General features: G+C 43.1%; 1 protein-coding gene across 1 annotated transcript in view; it reads right to left on the bottom strand.

Annotated features, from left to right (window-relative positions):
- zfpm2a (zinc finger protein, FOG family member 2a) overlaps positions 1–19683 on the bottom strand; it is a 137851-nt gene that overhangs the window by 67489 nt on the left and 50679 nt on the right. The window contains exon 4 of the mRNA XM_028580069.1: positions 4972–5096. Coding sequence (XP_028435870.1) covers positions 4972–5096 — 125 coding nt within the window. The remainder of the gene's footprint in view (positions 1–4971; positions 5097–19683) is intronic.

The raw sequence follows: 19683 nt of genomic DNA on the forward strand, positions 1-19683 counted from the left end.
GAAGAGAAGAGAAGAGAAGAGAAGAGAAGAGAAGAGAGGAGAGGAGAGGAGAGGAGAGGAGAAGAGAAGAGAAGAGAGGAGAGGAGAGGAGAGGAGAGGATGAGGAACAGAGCAGAGGAAGCGACTGCATAGCACCACAACCACAACTCTTGGCTCCTTCCATTATTTCTAGATGTTTTCTGCTCTCTTGTTTTTTTGTCTTGCTGCCTGTTACTTGCTTTGAGCCCCCATCTCTTTGCCTCACTTTCTGCAAAGTGCTCTAACCCGGTCCAGTTACTCAGTTTTCATTTGAGACTCTCTGGTCTTCTGTTTCTCCGATTTAGGCCCGGTTTGCTGACTTAGCAACATCTCGTTCTGCTATTGTCTTAAACAAATATTACATGTGGAAACTATGTGGGAAAAATGTATTAAGTGTATTCATTATTTAGTCTATACATGATCCTAGAATGATAAAGAATGCATAAAAATACCACAGTTTGGCCAGGCGTCTGAGCTGCCCAAAACAGCGCAATGTGATTGTGTTGACAGCTCTGCAACAGCAATAACTATAACTCCAGTGCCTCATGCCAAGCTGAGCCCCTGGGGTCTACAGACCTGTAGACCCCACGGCCACGGCCGACCCATCAGCTGTGAAATCTGCTTTCCTCCTTGATAAACGGTCGAGATGTGACCCTATCTCTGTACTGCAGATGCCCAGATTTCCTGTCATGCTTTTTTCCCCTCTGTTTTTTCCTGCTTCCTCTCTCTCTCTCTCTCTCTTTCTCTCGCTCTCTCTCTCTCTCTTTCTCTCTCCCATGTCTCTTTTTTCATTCTTTCTTTTTTAAGCTTTATACCTCTCTTTCCAGGCCTGTCTGGACAACTGCCTGTAACGCTCCATTCGCTGGTCTTTCTCAGCATCATCCATCACTCCGGTCAGCCACTGAGGCCTGTCGTCTGCCAGCAGCCAGCCCACATCGGCTCCCACGCCACAGCACATACAGCTAGGACCAGTAACCCCCCCCACTCCACCAGCCGGACCTTACACACTCAGCTCCTAAACGGCGCTGCTCGTGCACAAAGTGCTGCTCATGTCCACTTTAATGCAAAGGCTGCTGCTTTCACTGTATTTTCATTATTTAGTGTAAAGCCACTTTAAGGAGACATTACACTCAAGTCCTTCTCTGGGCGTGATGCCAAGGATTGAGAAACGGACCTATAAAAATAGCCTGACCTCTAAAAAGTCATATCTTAAATGACGTGTGCGGATGAAGGGATAAAATATGTTTGATTTCAGAGAGGGCATATCAATATCTCACCAGTGGGTCATGTGTTTCAGGCACTGAGAGAGGTGTCACTCCTGCCATTTACCTGGCTGCCTTCGGGTAATTCATTCACCTCTGTGGTTTCGAAAAATCTAAGAGAGTAAAAGGAGATTTAATAGTGTGTGGAGGTCACACTTCATAAGAATGACTGAGAGTGCCTCCTAGCTGAGGTACAGACCCATGAAGCAATGAGCCTTTATTTCTACCTCAAACGCTTTCTACCGCCTACTGACCCCGCTCTGCAGCTCTGGCTGCCCTGACATGCATCAAAACTAGCCGGCCCCCCCTTTTTTTTCCTTCTTCTTCTTTATTCTCTCCTCACTCTCACATTTGTTATTTCAACTTTTCCCTCTTTCCCTCTCCAGGTGAGGCGTCAGGGTTTCTCCCTGTCTCCATGTGTCAGTGTTTGAAGATATGCACAACTCACTCGCCTCCCACTGAAATAACTGAGATAAATGCAGCACAACATTACCGATGCTGCCAGCGGCTGCATGTTTAACAAGGCAACAGCTCCATAACTAGAGGTTGGATTTAAAAAAATAAATAAAAATAAAACTATGCTACTGTAAATTAGATGATTCCCTCATGGTGTGCAAAAAAACCCCCCAACAACTACAACTGGCATTTTCTGGCTCATGCAAGCATCCAAGAAACAAAAGTAAAAAAGAAGGCTCAATAAAACAAAACATGCCAGTTGGGTTGACCTAGCCTTTAATGAGAGATAGTGAGAAGCTGCTAACAGCCAGTACCCCATTCGAGAGATGAAACTTAGGAGAGGAGGAGGGCAAGCAGCAAAGCATTGAGAGGGCCCCCAGGAGAATAGACACACATGAGATCCTTAAAGGCAATGTGCCAAAGCTTCTTCCTCGGCTTTTAATTGCGAGGGAGGTTTGACATATTCCGTAACCCCTCCACAGCCTATTACAGGTGATGACCAGCACCTGCTCACTTAAAAAAAAAAAAAAAAACCTGAGGAAAGTAGTGATGAATTCCTCAGAGGGCAGTTAGTTAAGAACGGATCACTCTTGCCAAGAGCAACAATCAGTTTATGCATCTAGATCAGCAGGTAGTGTGAGGAATCGGTAAAGTTTGCATCTGTGAGAAGCACCAAACAAGCATTCACTGTACATGACATCACTTGGTGAGTCTGCTGGGTCATTTGAGGGGACCGCACTGGACGACTTTCAGGGAAATTAATGCAGAGATTGCTGGAGAAATATATGGAGTGTTTTACTTTGGAAGGCAACTTGAGGTGTTGCTCTGTCAAATCACTTTTCCGCCCAAGGATAACTGGCTTTACCCTGAGAGAAGCCATATTTCATGGCTATAATACGGCCAGAGTTATTGAAAGCCACTGATGACTTCAAAACCATGAGTGGAGCTTAGAAAACAGTCAAAACTGCTCCGAAAAAATGATTTAATAAAGTTATGTGTCTAAGGAATCTAGGAAAAACGTCGGGGAGGGCCTCTGAGTCCAAAATCCTCATGGACTTTTCCTTATGTTCCTTAACAGGATGAGTGTGAGCTTGGTTACAATTTTAATAGGAATTTCTTAATTAATCCGAATGCAGAATGGAATGTCAAACCCATGGAGGGCTTGCCACTCCAGCAGAGCAGCAGGTCAACACAAGTCTCTGCTGGGATCTTTGAAACAAGCGATATAAAGCTGCTGTGTGCAGGGTAACAGCAAAAATCATGGATTGTGACTTCATTCAATTGAGCCTGGACTGAGCTCCAAATCCACCAATTAATGTGTTTTGTCATAAAATATGCAGATTAAATGGTTAAAACGGATGCACTTCAAAGGCTTTTGTTGGGAGGCAGTTGGATCCCAGAAGAGCCACCTCAATAGGTTTGAATGTCAGGGGAATAGACATTAATATGGTCTTTAGATGTCGGACTTTCTGGTAATCGCGTTACCATGGCTGCTAAAGTCAAAGTTTGTCCAAATAAAGCTCAGTTTAGTCCAAACAACAAACACTTTTTAAAACTTGGACCCTATTTCCCTATGTTTTTGTGTCTAAGTGACTGACGGGAATAACAATCTTTGACATTAATGCAGCATTAAGCGAGATCGCTGCAGTTGGCAGGGTTGAAACAAGCTACAATGTAAGTTATTAGGGCAATTGTCCAGCTTGTGTTTACCTTCACTGACAGGCTCAGATTAATATCCTAAATTGGAATTCTGCCAAATTCCAAGATTCCAACTTAGAAACATTGCAAAGATTTAAACAATGCTTTGACACTAAAATGACCAAACATGCCTTCATTCTGTCTCATATTGATTATTGCAATGCAATTTTCACTTGCTTTCATTCAGTTTTGTACAGCTTGTACACAATACGGGCCACAAGATTTTAAACTCAAACTACGAGATGGGGTCAAATTATTACACCTGTTTTAGCTTTTTTACCCGCAATTTCCACCAACTGCGGAATGGCTCCAGATCCGCTCCGGAACGGCGGCGGAGTCATTAGGTTTCCATTAAAGTCAGTGGGTGTATGTCCACTGATTGCAGAACGGCTGCGTTCCGACTGCGTCCCAGCTCTGGTGGTCCGCAGCCCTCCGGAGCAGATACACAGAGCTTCTATTGTTGCTGGATGCCGGAGAGCTCCGCAGCAATTCAGCACACGGCAGATGGTGCGGGACAGGAAGTCGAGCACAGAAACAAAATAAATATCCGGTTAATTTTCAAAATAAAATACACCGTGCTCACGGCAGATCATATTTCCCTGCCCTACACCTTGAAAACGTCTGAAGTCAACAGGTCAAACTGTTGTTGGTTTTGTGGTTCTGTTTATAGAAACTACATCCTGTTATATCGCACGATCATACGTGAATTCGCGAGATCTCGTGGGTCCTCGTGACTTCAGCTGTCAGTCATGGCCGCAGCGGAGCCGTCACGTAGCGGAGCCGATCCGCAGTTGGTGGAAATTCTGGGTTCCTCTGGCTGCCTGTTTAAACGCTGCTAACGTATAACACATTGCATGACCCGGCACTGAGCTACATTGCTTAACCGTTAAGTCCATACTAACCTGACCTGAGATCCTCTAGAAATAGCCTCTTAGCCAGAGTTGAAGCTAAAGACAAGCGGGGATCGGCTACTTTCTGATAAGGCCCCCAAACTCGTAAAGGATGTGCTGGAGAAAGTTTGTTTAGCTGAGTCTGGGTCCTCTTACGGAAGCTCTTTATTATTATATCTAGTCATTTCTATACATATATTAAATACTTTGCACATCTACAACGTGAGACAGGTGCGTCGGAGGGGGACAAGCAGGTCAAAAGTTGCAAAAAAAACTCCTGCACACTGTATAACTGGCAAAAAATATATAAATTTTAATAATAGGCAATGTTTATTATATATATATATACATATATAATTTTTATGCCTGATTTCATGTGGAAGTGGTTGATTGGTGCACAAAAAACAGTCAACCTCCTACAAAAGATGGCTTCTCATGATGTAACACCATTTGCCTGAAGATGGTCTAGTACCGAAACGTTGTCTATTATCAAACTTTTTTGCAAGTTAGACAGTGTGCGGGAGTTTTCTTTGCATCTAGTCATTTCTACCCATTTGTTTCAAAACGGTCTTGTTGTGGTTGGCTAATATTAGAGTGGTACCCTAATATTAGGAATGATGCAGTAGTTGACCAAAACAAGGACATACCAGTGCAGTGCTGTCAGTGTTCATCTCGATCTTCCCATCGAAAGGTCCCCATGTTGTCCCCACAGGGAGCTGCTGCCGGCTGTGGATCCGACGCTCGCCATCTTTAAGGAACCCATCCAGCTCTCCTAAAAAACACACCACAACCCAAAGCAGTCAGCCATATAGTGCTCTATTTAGCACACAGGTTCCACATCAAATCATGCTGACGTTCATTCATTGTCCGTTCCCCTCAACCCCTACATGTGCGATCACGGTATTGCATCCAACCCCGCAGTGAGCAGTGAAGGTTAAAGCCAAGCTTTTTCAAAATGGATAAGCATCCATAACCTTACTTGAAAGGTGTCTTGTGTTGAGATAATCTCTGTGAGACAGCGCAGGCTCGCTGGCTGGCGAGAGCAGCTAGTGGCAGGCCTATTTCTGTTGCTCCAGGAAGACTGGGCCCTTGTTAGTGCTGTGCAGAGCTCCAGTTAATTAACAGTGAAACCGGATAGCACTGTTAGAACTACCGGTGCTCACCTCCCTGTCACCCCCGCCCACTATCTTATCTCTTAGATTCAGTGTACTTTTCGGGATGGTGATTAATCAAATAGTTATGATAAACCCCATGGCAGGACGTGACATAGTTTACCAGAGAGGATGTTTCTGTGTGTGTGTGTGTGTGTGTGTGTGTGTGAGTGTGTGCGTGTTTGTGTGTGTGTGTGGGTCGCAAAGGGAAAGTTCTCAACTGTACATTTCCAACTGCCGGTTGCCTCGACAACCCTGATAAGTCGTGTTAAAGATAATGTGGTGATTCAGACATCTGTAGCTACAAGTTCTATCTGATTTTATAAACTTTGTGTCCTGTTTTAGGCTTTCATTATGTGTGAGTGTTTGATCGTTGGACTGATCTTTGGGAGGTCAGAGAAATCGGGGCCAGCTACAGAACATCAGTATTCTGAGATCTTCCAACAGAAGGACTGACACTTTAGCAGGAAGCCAACCTGCTGACTATATATTATCTAGCCAGGCCATATAATCTTAATGTATTATTATTCAAACAAACTCTACATGAGTTGTTAACATTGTGTCTTTTAACCTATTTGTTCACACATGTGGCTAATAGTTATTCAGGGCATTTGGTTCATGCTGAATGGGCTGAAGTGATCACTGAACTTTCTGATGCGTGTGTGGTATAATGACCTATTCAGCCCTGTTCTACTGGGTAAATATCAGCCGTGTATCTGCGGCACGCTATTGTGTCCGTCTGTTGTGCTAATATGGAAATGTGCGCTTACGTGCTCCTTTGCATGCATAAACATGATCGGAACATCAGGCTAGTCTTATTACCCGCTACAAACAACGCCTTGCTGATCATATACAGTACTTCATCGGTGGTGGTCACTACAATAAAAAGCTAAATGTCACTCATAATAAAAAAAATCCCTTCAACTCTTTGTTAGGTAGATACAAACCATGACCAAACCGTGCAAAACCAACACATGGTCTAAACATTAAGTTATTATTTTTTAGAGGAAATACAGACACAGTTTTGGAGTAATCCAAAAATTAGATAATCTGGAGAGCGTTATCTCATTCTTTCTTTCACTCTGTCTCCCCTCCCATGTGCCTGCTGTTGCATGCTGTCTTCCTGCTGCTGCAGTGGAAGGTGGGTAAGCTCATTACAGAAAAATAATTAAACATTGGTGCACATCTGGTCGTCATCACGGAGAGCAACAGCCACCGCTTGATGCATTCTGTTTGTCCTCAGATAAGACCCACGGCCTTTAACCGCTTGGATGCAAGTTCCTGTTTAGCCCTGCTTGACAAACAGCACAAGCCATCCCCAGCCAACGATTCTGATTCCTTTTCTTTTACCCTTTTCTTTCTTTTTATGGGTGGGATGCTTGGAGTAAAAAGGGGGTAATGGGTAGTGTAGGTGCAAGAAGAGGGGGGGAAAACGGGGCTACGATTCAATTTGTGTGGTTTGTGGTCCACCATGTTTGGGTGCCAGTTGTGTGCATCTCACACCAAATGTTGCCTGAGGACCTTGGCTCACAGATGGCTTGTCACATCTGTTGCAGATACTGGTGGAAGATCTCCACAAAAACACCCGTTGATGAATAATGAGTTCCCTTCATGCACTGTCTCTATGTTCTCTATGAGCATTTATATGACAGGTTTAGTAATATTGCAAAAAATATACTGACAGATGTGTGCTGTTACCAACTGGGCTACTGGCAATTTTATAATTATGGCTGCAACAACTTTTGATGTCATAGTGATAACTTCATTTCATAAAGCCCCAAAATCCCAACTCTAGTACGAATGAATGTTGTGCAAATACAGAAGTCACAGTGTTTAACCCGTCAAACCGCAAACGACAAACTGAACCAAGAGGAAAGCTCATGATGGGCTATGAAGGGGGTTTTCTGTCTTCAACGCTTCTCATCATCCAATTCTCAAATGCCACACACTTGGCAAAACAGAGCTCCTGATGTGGCTCAAGATCCGTACCCCCTTTCCTCCGAATCCCAACCAACCCCTCTCCGCCACCTTCACCCTCTGCACCCCCTCAACCACCGCCTACCCCTTACGGCCCCACCCCCTCCTTCGATAAGATCATCATCTGTCGCTAGACTCTAGGGTCTGTTCCTGCACTCCACAGATACTTGGCAGACCAATGAATGTCCCTTTGTGTGGAGAGATCCTCCTCAGATAGCACCCAAGATGCTCCACGCTGGCATCTGTTTGTTTTTTTAATGTGCGTGTGTGTGTCCTGTCTTTCTTTTCTGTTATGGTTTAGCGGAATAGGGAACCTCATCTCTCCCTTCAATGGCATACGACTGCATACTAATGAGTTTCTCAGTGGCAGGGTGCCAGCCTAGTATGACTTAAAGAATAAATGGGTATAGAATGTTGCCAGACAGGGACCCTAAAAGAGGTGACCTACCACTTTTTACTTTTAAATAATATTATTAGATGTAATAAAACCCACTCAACAAACCCATAACATACAATTTTCCCACTGGTTTGGGTTGAAAATGTAATCTTAATCATCACATGTATTTTTTGTACCACGTCATTCATTATTAGCTATATGATGTTTATGCTGATTGACATATCCAAACCCAGGACATGTTTTTTATGGCTGCACCATAAAATCCAATGGAAACATTCTATGTAGATAGAATGATAGATAAGATAGAAGGATATAGGATAAAGTTTATATCAAGTCTGTGTTTTTCATTTTGAAAGGTAAAAAACACTTGTCTGTTGTGCTATATGCTATAATTTCCAAGGAGGTTTGATTTAAGACTGCAACTGAAATATTCCTGAAGTGTAAGCCTGAAGTTTCTTAATGTAATTTCTGGCCCGGAGTAAGTTCTCTGCTAGTGGTCAGAGATAATAAATGACATCATCAACCTGCTACTGTAGATTAACACTTGTTAAAGCAATGGATCTGTTGGAGCTATTTTCAACATGAATTTGACTTAACTAGTTCAAAGAACCAAGTTCAAGGAAAAAAAAATGCCCGCGGCACAAAATAAAAACCTTGATTGCTGACCGAGCTCATGGTTTACGTACAGCTTTTTCCAGTTATCTTAAGCATATTACCAGTAAGCGCGGATGTTATGGGGAAACAAAGAAGGACAAGAGTAGAGACAAGTGGGAAAATATGCCTGAGCTTCAAAAGGCACACGATCCCCTTTTGATATCCTTTGAATCAAGGCAAATAAATGTCTGCTGTTCAAAGTTCAATAACCTGTGCGTGGCAATTCACAGATGTCCTACTGAATCCCAGTCATCTCCACTGACAGGCCGTGTTATAGAGCCAGCAAATGGGCTATAAATTAATATACCATGAGAGAGGCATATGGGGTGAAATGGAATGTACTGTATCAGTTCAACAAAAGGTGCCACATCTTTAAAGCAGATATGTGATATGAAATTTTACAGCTGAAGGAGAAATGTCACAGAGCTTTGATAAGAGAGCGATGAACTTTCTCCCCCCTCCCCCACCCAAACCGCTATTATCAGGGTCCCAGTGAGCAAAATGCATCATTTATAACCCACAGCCCACACTATTATCTCTGAGAAAGACGCTTGTCTTAAAACAGTGAAGGACCCCCCACCACCAGCAGCGCCCCCTCATCTTCTCCTCACCCTCCCCACCCTCCCCACCCTCCTCCAACCTCCTGCTTCTGGCCCTGAACAGCTAGTTGACCGTTTGCTGGAGAGCAAGTTTCCAGGCAACCACATGAGTTTGGCCACATGGGGAGGAGGGGGGTGGGGTGATTTAGTAGCCCTTCAGGTCAGGCTTGTTTTCAGGCTGTGGAGGGCTTGGGGGGAAAGAGTTAAACAAGCCAAAAGGATTAGGGCATTTTAGCTGTGACACTCTACACGGGCTGAGCAGGGGGTGGGGTTGGAGGGGGTCCCTTTGTATGGAGGACTCCCACACTGTTGTTGTAGAAGGACCCAATAATGCCTGCAAAGTATTGTTTTCAAAGACACAGATAGCAATACAGGTGTTTCAGCCCCATTGCCAGACAAGAATATCGATATTGGACTCTTGTGAAAAATTAAATGCTAATGCCGTGTGATTTGTGTGATTTCTAAAATATCTCTGCATGGCAACAAAAATGCAAAAGCAAACATTTTGGGAATTCTCTTTCTAGTTGAGAGTAACAAAAGAAGAGCGATACCACTCTGTCCCTTTAATTCCTAGCACAGCTAGCAGCTGGTTAGCTTATTTTAGCATAATGACTGGAAACAGGGGGAAACAGCTAGAGTAGCCCTGACCAGACATAACAAAGTCAGTTCTAAAGCTCACTAATTAAGTAATCTCTCTCTTTTATTTATTTATTTCCTACAAAAACCAAAGTATAAAAATGATAATCTGCCTTTTTACAGGTTATGTACCTGTAACAACCGTTTCTTGTCTCTGAGCAGAAAATTGCTAGATTATCTGCTGGTTGCCAAGCAATGGCTCCTAGCAAGAAATATTCTGGCACATAACCCTCCAAAAATGGGGAATTGTTTTGGTTTTACACTTCACAGTTCTTGTACATGCCAAAATGTAGCATGTCAATTAGTGAGCTTTGATGGTGCTGGTGGAGCTAACTGTTTCCCGTTTCCTGTTTCCAGTCTTTGCGCTAAGCTAACCTAACTGGCTGCTGGCTGTGGCCTTATATTTAAGGGGCAGATAAGAGAGTGGTATCGATCTTCTCATCTAACTCTCTGCCAGAGAGCAAACACTATTCCTTTAATGAAAAGGCAAACCTTATTTGCAGGTGTGCGACCAGACTGTGACAAGTCAGACGCGCTACTTGCCCATCCACCCCGTCCTCAACACTCTTGCTTTCGGCCTCGCTACATATTCGGCACACTGCATTGGCAAAGAACGTTGGCAGTGGACGGAAATCGGGAGGTGTGGAATCGTCCAATATGGACGTCTTTCCTATGGATACTGGACTCAGTGTTTATGGGGAACCCGCAAACTTGCCATGCCAATGACCGTCTTTGAATTTGAACTTCAATAATTCAAGTAATAAAGAACTGAGAAAGTTTAGCTGCACACACACACTAACTCACACACTAGAACTTGGTCCTGCAGTACATTACCAACACACACTGTTTGGTGTCATTGAACAATTGAAATATACAGGCTGTGAAGCACTCCGTTCCATCAAAAGCCTGGCGAAGTTAGCGGCAGGCTCACTGACAACAATCTCTGAGACATCCATCTTTTGAGAAGCACTGCAATTTCTATTGATAGCATGTAAAGGGAGACAGCAAAACCTAAAGAATGACTGTCTTCACACCGAGATATCACCGTATCGCAAACAACATCTAGAGGACACACACCACTCCTGCTGGAATCGGATCGTTTTAAATGCTTTTCTTAAAATTTCAAAACCATCACAAGGACATTACTCCACCTGAGTGTGTCAGGATGAATAAGTAATTGATGGTTTGTGCATTGGGAATGCATGTATTTGAAACGGATGGATAACAGGGCTAAGACTTGAGCTGCAAAAGGAAGTTGCTGTTTTGCCTGTTTAGTCTTGTCATAAATAGAGTGTGTGAAACACAGCTTGACATGAAATAGTTATATTTGGAAGGAAATATAGGTAGAGATTGGTTTGGAAAAATACGTAGATGAAATATCTAAAATAACAAGGAACACAAGTGAACATTGCTACCTCCAAGTCTCGGTATTCAGCAGTTAATTCAGAAAGAGACTATTTTTAAAGTGCTCCTGAATCTCCTCCCATGTCAATTACCAGGCTGCAACTTCCCCTGGGTAATGGGGAATTCTGTTTTTTTCTTTTTCCCTGGGTGACCTAGTTGTCTTTTGTGAGTAGGTTTTAGCCGGAGCAGTTTGACAGTCAACAGATAAGATGGATTAAGCTTTTTTTTTTCATCCAGTTTTGATGTGAACAGCGTAAAAGCGGGTTAAATCATTGAGTTTCAGGAGTATTTTTAAATGCCTGGAGATAGTGCGATAAAGGAGCTAAACCTAAGACTTGGGCCGGGAAGGTCAAGGTTGGGGCTTTGGAGAACTGCTACCGGGCGACGCGGGCCAGATCTCGGCTTTCTCACAGCAAGCTGAGCGCCGCAGCCGAGCCCACCTCTCATCACTCCCAGAAAAGATACACAGAAAGGAGTGAAACAAAATCCAGCGAGTGCTCGATGTGCGGCATCAAAGAGCAGTGCACCCTTGCCTTGTGTGGGTGCCTGTGTGTGTGTAAGTAAGCATGTGTGTATGTGTATGTGTGTGTGTGTGTGTGTGTGTGTGTGTGTGTGTGTGTGTGTGGAGAGGGGTTGTTTAGTTCCTCCTTGCATTTGCGTGCATGCATGAATGAGATGGGAGTGTGTGGGTGTGTGTGTATGTTTTTGTGCCTGCCTGTGTCTGTGTGTACACTGTAAAATATCGTTCCTCCATGAGCAACTAGCTCCATAATTATGTTTTGATTATTTGCGAGTGCTAAAATAAAACAGCAATTAATCTGTTGATGTAAGACAGAAAATAGAAACGTACGACGTACATATTAAACAACCCAGTTCGCAGAGCGATACGAAACAAAATCACATTTTGAGAATATCATGTGTGCAACAGCCCCCCGCCACCCCCAACCACCTCCATCACCTCCCCCTTCCCGCCTCCTCCCCCCTCCGAACCTGATCTGAGGCGTGCTTAACATGCACATAGGAGCTGACAGCCGTACAATCACGTGGAGCAGCTCAGCCAATCCTGAATTCATTTGAATGTTTAAGCCACGCGGTGATGAAGCCACTTGAGCATAAGAAAAGGTGAAGAGGCGACAGAAAAAAGAAACAAATCAGAACGATACACCGGGTCAAACGGCTGCATGTAACATGTTTGTTTATCGCATGTCACATCTGGCCAACACTGAGGTCTTTTCGGTTTGAAACATTTCTGAGGGGACATATTTAGACACATTTTGTGGACGTCTATTCCCCCACTGCTCCTCATGTCGGTGACAGGGGAGAGTAATCCTATACACAGGCTGCTATTGTGAAATGAGAAACTAGCCTCCTTCACTGCCAGAGACCAGATGCACCTCTCCCTCTCTCTCTCTCTCTCTCTCTCTCTCTCTCTCTCTCTCTCTCTCTCTCTGTCCTAATCTGTAAACGACTTAAAGGAGCCTTATCTCCGGGCTCTTCTGCTTCATTTCATGCTTGATTTACTTTAATTTGTCTGATAGGGCACAAGGATTTGGAAATGGCCCATCTTTCGGTGGAAAATGTTCTGATTTTTCTCCGGCATTGTTATGTGGAGGTTTTTGACTTTTCTCTCCCCCTCTCTCTCCCTCTCTCACTCCTCCTCCCCTTTCTTCCATCTCCATCTCTTTCCAACTCTCACTCTTCCTCTCTCTTTCTTTCTCTCTCTCCATCATCCATCATCTCTACTTCTTTTTTTCTCTTGCAGAGCAGGTGGGGGGGGTTTCGGGGATCTTGCTCCAGTGCAACAGTCTGTTTGAGTGCATTCAGATTTGAGCTAACACCGCAGAAACAAGTTTTCCATGAGGTGTGATTTTGTGATGGGCGACGGCGACTCTGGAGCCGCGTTTGCCTTTCAGATTCCACATTGGGCGCAGAGCAGCCGAGTGCTTCAAACCACAAAGATCTTATGTTTAAGTTAAGAGACAACTGGCTCCTCCAGTTTAGCGAGGGGTTGAGCGGCTGGTGCTGATAAAGTTGCTCCACAATGAGGGACAGGGACGAGCGACATGTCTAGAGATGCCTCGAGTTCTTTTTTCTGCTGGCGGAAATCAAGCACTTGCATGGCTTGTCTGACTGCTCCCGTCACCAAGACATCCCCCCCCCCACACACACACACACACACTTCTTTTTAGTGACTGAATGACAGTAGAGGCAGTGAGCTATGATTAGAGAAGCCCATATCTTACCAGATCCTGAATAATCTCCATCCCTTCCCACCAATGAGCCAGGCACAGAGGCGGCACAAAAAGCCAGAGAAAAAAAGAGAAAAGGGGGAATGGGCAGAGCTGTCCTGTGTGTGTGTACAGAGATGTCTTATAGTTCCACTGGCCTCCTCCACTGAAAGGCAAAGGAACAATTTGAAATCCATTCAACTAGAGTCAGTGTGGCTAACCTGAACAGCGGTAGTCATAATCAAAGAGTATTTAACATTCAAATCTGTGAAGGAAAAAGCGCTAATAAAAAAAGAGAGACCTCCCACATGAATTGGAGGTCTGTATTAAACAATTAAAGTAATCAACTGCTAGTAATGTGTGATTTCCCACACAAAACTGACATGAAACGTCACTAACCACGCCTCCAAACACAATGTGCATAAATACATGGTTAACCACACACACACACACACACACACACACACACACACACACACACACACACACACACACACAAAAAACACAGAGGAAGAAACAGGGAGACCATTGAAATTCATCTCACAGCCTGAATTTACTTAACTGCGGGTCTGTGTGTGGTGATAAACGGAGTGATGATCCGGCAACACGTCTTTATCCATGCTTTGCTTTAATTAACGGCGGCTTGTTTGTTGAAAAGATGATTAATATGCCAATGAAAATTGCATAATTGAATACCACAACACCCCGCACAATCAGGGAGGAACATGCCATTTTTTTTTTTATTAACTTTTTATTATCATTATTATTACTATTATTTGGTATTTTAATTCACTTGACAAGCGGGGCCCACCCCCCACCACCCCTAAACAGAAAAAAAGAAGGAGGTGGAATTGGCGTGACCAGCGGGCCAAGCTGGGCCAGCTGTTCATCACCAATGAGAGGCCGTCACACTGTTCCGATATCAATACCTATCAGTGTGAAGGCTGCACATGAGTGTGTGTGTGTGTGTGTGTGTGTGTGTGTGTGTGTGTGTGTGTGTGTGTGTGTGTGTGTGTGTGTGTGTGTGTGTGTGTGAGAGTGAAAGAGTAGGAGGTTGGGGGTTAGGGGAGAGCTATGGCTTGGATTGGACTGAGTGCATTCCTATGACCAAACAATAATGTGAAGACACCAAATTAAATGGAAGTAAAACAGTCATGTATATGAAACTAAGAACTATCTAAAGCACTTGCATACAGATCTGGAAGGGAAAAAAGCAAATTCCATGCATGAAAAAGAACTACAAACCAGACTCACTCAAATATACTTTATATATACTCTATACTATGTAGTGTTTTTTTTGTTTTTTTTTAAAGGCCAAAAGAAATGAAAATCCCCACATGCGAGAAAGTTTCACTTGAGCAATCCAGAGTTTACCCAGCATCACATCCCCTAGCGCTGCTTGCACGAGTGTCTCCATGTTAATGCTAAATACACACATCAAATATTCAACCAATTAAAGTGATACCTCTTAGGAAAACGTGTGCAGCTACAGCGCCTGGGAGGGTAAGCATTGCAGAACAAACATATTCAGAGAGCTAAAGAAAGACACGATGGGTGTCAAGTCCCTGGGGGCAGAAACGGCACCACCAGCCGCGCTTTAAGTCAGCCTCGTATTTAGCAGCGTCTCTCGTTCGCTCCTCAATTCTTTGGTCTTGTCGGTGTGATAAAGTAATCGCAGTGAAAAGACGGCATTGTAAGTGGACACAAATTCAGTTGAAATGTGGACAAAATGGTTGGAAGTGAATCATCTTATTAAAGGGCATTCTCAGGGTGCCACATCCCACGTATCCACACACAACTAGAAACCAAATATGGTGACATCTTCCTCAGATGATAAGACCAGTGATTGCATTTTGCCCTGTTTTAGATTATATAACTAACAACCATGAAGTTCCTCCATAAAGCCTCTTAGTATAGCGGATCAGTGACTAAATTTGCATCAAGACGATGCAGCATACAAGTACAGTGATTTGTCTAATCTCTTGTTGCATATTTCATCATCATAATCACACATTGTGAATTTGTGAAGAAGGAAAAATATATGTGTGTGGCGGTGGGGGTGGGGGGGTGTTTCTCCACACACAGGTGATGCATATGGTAAAGAGCCTTCATCGGCAAAGAAATAAATGCATTTGGAAAAAGGCGGACAGTGTTTACACATAGCTCCTTTGATTGGAATTTAATTTTACATCACTCAGGGCCCAGATCTCACAGAGAGGCTGATGATGGACTTTCATCATCAGTATCAGCAATCTCAGTGTCATTCATGTTTTGTGAGACTTGTCTGACGACTTTGAATAAACCCCTGGAGGAGTGAGATAAAACCTCCCTTTTTCTGAGAGAGAACTGCCATGATGCACGTCCAAATTTCTTGATTACAAGACGAAGGGGAGAGAGAAAAAAAAAATAAAACCTTGAATGAAAGCCTGCGCTGAAAGTTTTCAGTTTGCTGATATAACAGTCAAGTGTGTCTATAAGTCTACTTAAAACGCTTAGGTATCAGTGGAGACAGCTGCGACACCCTCGTCTTATGATTCTGTCGAGACAGTACACTATCAAACCTTTCATACCGTTCCCAAGCTACATTTCCGGTGACAAAAGCTTTGCGAAAGCCTCCTGAAGGATTCATCTATATCCTAATATTTCCAATCCAATTTAACTGGAGCAGCCGGAGTGGTCTGAGCACTAGTTTACCAATCTTTGCTTTCCAAGACTCTCTGTGCTGAAGGCTTGAGGGGTTCAATCAATGGCGCTTTGATCTCGGCTGGAACCATAATTATTTAACATTGTTACAAGGATTTCTCTAATCCATCCTACCATTAAATCCCTTTTACACCCTCATCTTCTGCAGCCTAATCTGCATCTGGGTGCTCCGTTTGTCTCCCTCTCTCATTTCGGCTCGCCCCTCCTTCCTTGACGACACCCTGACTTTATAATGGACTTGGGTGCTGAGTTAGAAAATGCCTTGTTTACTGAGAGCAACCTGACTGAACTGTGCTCAAATGGACTGTCGCTGTGCAAGAATGAAAACGTTTTTTCGCTGTATTTGTGCTGGAGTTTGGGTCTGTTAACTTTCTTTTCAGTTGGGGGCAAATGTTGAAAAGCTTCTGCAACTAAAAATGCTAAAATATAAACTGTTGTAATACAATTAACAGCATTGAAGGTGAATTGTATCTTCTCCATGAAGACCCAATAACTTTGCCACCTTTGTTTTAGGCATTTTCCACTTTTTCCTCTTGAATAAGAACTTTCTCTACATGAACTGAGGGAATTTCAAAGTTCAGGTGACCAAAAGGTTTAATCCCATCTGTTTATTTTGCTGATCACTTTGACTCCCAACCAAAAGGGCCCAGTGTCCTCTTGCAAATATTTGCGTGTCTGTGTTTCACCATGATATAAATAGCAGCACGGGCAAGCACAAACATTTGTTGAGGCACCTGCCACAGTATCGTGGCCATCTGGTCCTCCAATTCTCCTAGCATGACATATGTGCATTAAACCTGAAATGGTTATTGTTTTTCCTTTGGAGACTGGAAGAAGACGGATCGGCCACAGACCCTTCTGGGTTGGCTGGAGTCAAAAATGAAACTCAAGAGTTTTTACATCTGAGTGAAGCTGCGTTTTTCAGTTTGATGTCTTGAAAAGGAAAGGAGGGGATTGGATAAAAAAAGGATATACCGGGGGCACTCCTTCAGCCTTGCCCTGGCCGATGCCCAGCTGGCACCAGGAGCAGAGCATGCTGGGCCACACCGGCCAGGGACAGCCAGGAGAAGAGATTTGTGGAAAAGGTGATCACATGGCTTCTGTTACCTCTCTGTCACACTCATCTCTTCCTTCTCTACCTCCTCCTTTGCTGTGTGCCTTATTTTACGTGCTTCAATGTCTTACATCCCGATGTCACCTCTATTTATGATGCAACAGCAGTAATACACAATTACTTGGCGTTAGTAGTTAAAGAGTAAAATTGAACCAATGTGGGATTTAGAAGGTTAACACCTTAACTGCAAACTGACTGACAGCTACAGCATTAGACACTCTCCATAGTTAGGTTTTTAAAAATGAATCTGCACTTTTATTACTATTGATATCATCACTGGACAGCACCTAATGATTTATGTAAGGGATTTGTTTTTGTGATTTTAAGACATGCTTTCATGTTGTTTTACATGTTGTCTATGACATTCTTTGTTAATATTGCACTTCCATAAAGTTGGGGGACTTACAGGAAACAGATTTGAAAAAAGAATGGTAAGAATCAAAACAGCCGAGCCTGAGGTGTCTTGACTTTTAGTACCAAGTATAGGTCAAGCCCCTGCAACACTGGAGCCTACATTTCCTATAATGCAATTCAATCGTACTCCTAATTAGAGCCTTCCTGCTTGTGAAATGCCCATGTCTTTTCAAAGTTAATGCCCCTCAGTTTGTACAATTTGTGATCCAAGCTCAAAATATTTTAAATATAATAAAATAACCCTGATGACATCATCAGAGTTCTATTCTTTAGCCTTTGGAAAGCTCCCCACACAGCCAAAAAAACATTTACAGGGTGAGTGGCCGTGATGAGTAAACTGAAATTAGTGGAGTGTCCCTTTAATAATGTTTCATGGGGTAGATCTAACTCTAGAACCAGCAGAGTTTGTATTGGTTGAGATCCCTGACGATATAGATCTAAAAAACCTATTACAACCAAAAGCTAGACATATTTGCTTGGGGTGTTGCTGTTGATCACCAAGAAGATGCGTTATGTTGTTGTAACAATGGAGGAAAGAGGTCAAAAAGTGTTTATTTGATGGAAAATATACCAGCCAAACTTCAACTAAGGACTGATGTTTTCAACATTAGCAAAGACACAACTTAAGGACACAACTTCTCTGTAATCTCATTGAAGGGGAGGAGTTACACTGGTTTCATCTCCATGTAATTGGAGTCAGGTATCCAGATGTATAGTGATGTTACAGTCTACAGTGGCAAACTAACTGAGAGTCCCCTAACCTTCATTTCTTTAATGTCCAGAGTTTCCCAACGGGCATATGAGGCAGTGTCTGCTTAAACATATGGGTGATTCCATATTGGTTATAATATGATGAAATGCTGATATGCCTCTATAAATAGAATGTGAATAAGATATGCTGATGCTTACATTTGCTATGTAATGTGTACAATGTTTTTTTTTTTATTTATTTATTATGATTGCACATGGAAAAAGAAGTTAACTGCAACAAATAAAATCATTTTTCATTATTTATTTGAAGACAAATTTCCACATGGGTGCACAATGCTTTACAACCGGTGTAGTGTTCACCAATTGTATATGTAATCAGCCAAACTTCATTATATAATTGGCGGAAAATACAGACTGGAATATATGCATATATGCAATATATGTTTTAATTCTGCTTTGGATATTCATAAGTTATAGAATAGAAGTTTATAAAAGTGAATTAACATGACTGAATACCTCACTGAAACAAATGGTATCTTGCAGGAAATGGCAGTGATCATAAATTACAGCGCTCTTAACGAACCCTGGATTTTCCTGACTTTCATAAGGGGGTGTAGTTTACATGAGCACGCATTTAGATAAGGCTGAGAACAAGTTCATTAGCAGAGTTAGCTAGCTAACGCACACCACTCCCAATTAGCCTAGAGGAGAGCGAGTGGGAGAGGATGAGAGCGACAGAGTCAGATTCCTATCACCGCCAGTCCATGAAAATGAATAGAATAGCACGACACGCTATCTCCCAAAATCAGCGGCTGATTGCGAAACACCCGTGACGAGAAATGAACACGAGACAGAAGATCAGTGCGCAGATTTGCTTAAGGACATACTTGTAGAGACGAGGGGGAGAGAAAGGGAACTCGCTGGGTGTTCCACATCAGAGAGCCAGCACTCTGCACAGTAGAGAAGAGGCAGCTATCAGATTAATAGTGAGTCATTCTGTACGCTCCTCTGCTGTTACAGACACAAAGACAATCAGAGAACAGGGGGCAATCGCGGACAGCACTTGACAGGAGTTACTAAAGTGGAGATGAAATGCAGGGACAAAAAAAAAGTTCAATTACAGGATGTAGATTGTAAAGGCTTTTGTTGTTACTCAGCAAAAGGGAAACGGTGTGGAGGTGCTTCAATAGAATCACCAAAGCAGGTGGGCATGTTCCGAGTTAGCCCATCTCATTAAAAGGCTTCACTCTCTTTTTATGGAACGGCCATTACACATCCTATTCAGATGCACACACGCAGTGATTAAAAATTATCTGTTGGTGATCATAATCACACCTGCTTAAACTTAAGCCAAAGAATAACAATGAACTT

Source organism: Perca flavescens, chromosome 6 (assembly GCF_004354835.1).
Source record: "Perca flavescens isolate YP-PL-M2 chromosome 6, PFLA_1.0, whole genome shotgun sequence".
In the NCBI taxonomy this organism is placed as follows: Eukaryota; Metazoa; Chordata; class Actinopteri; order Perciformes; family Percidae; genus Perca; species Perca flavescens.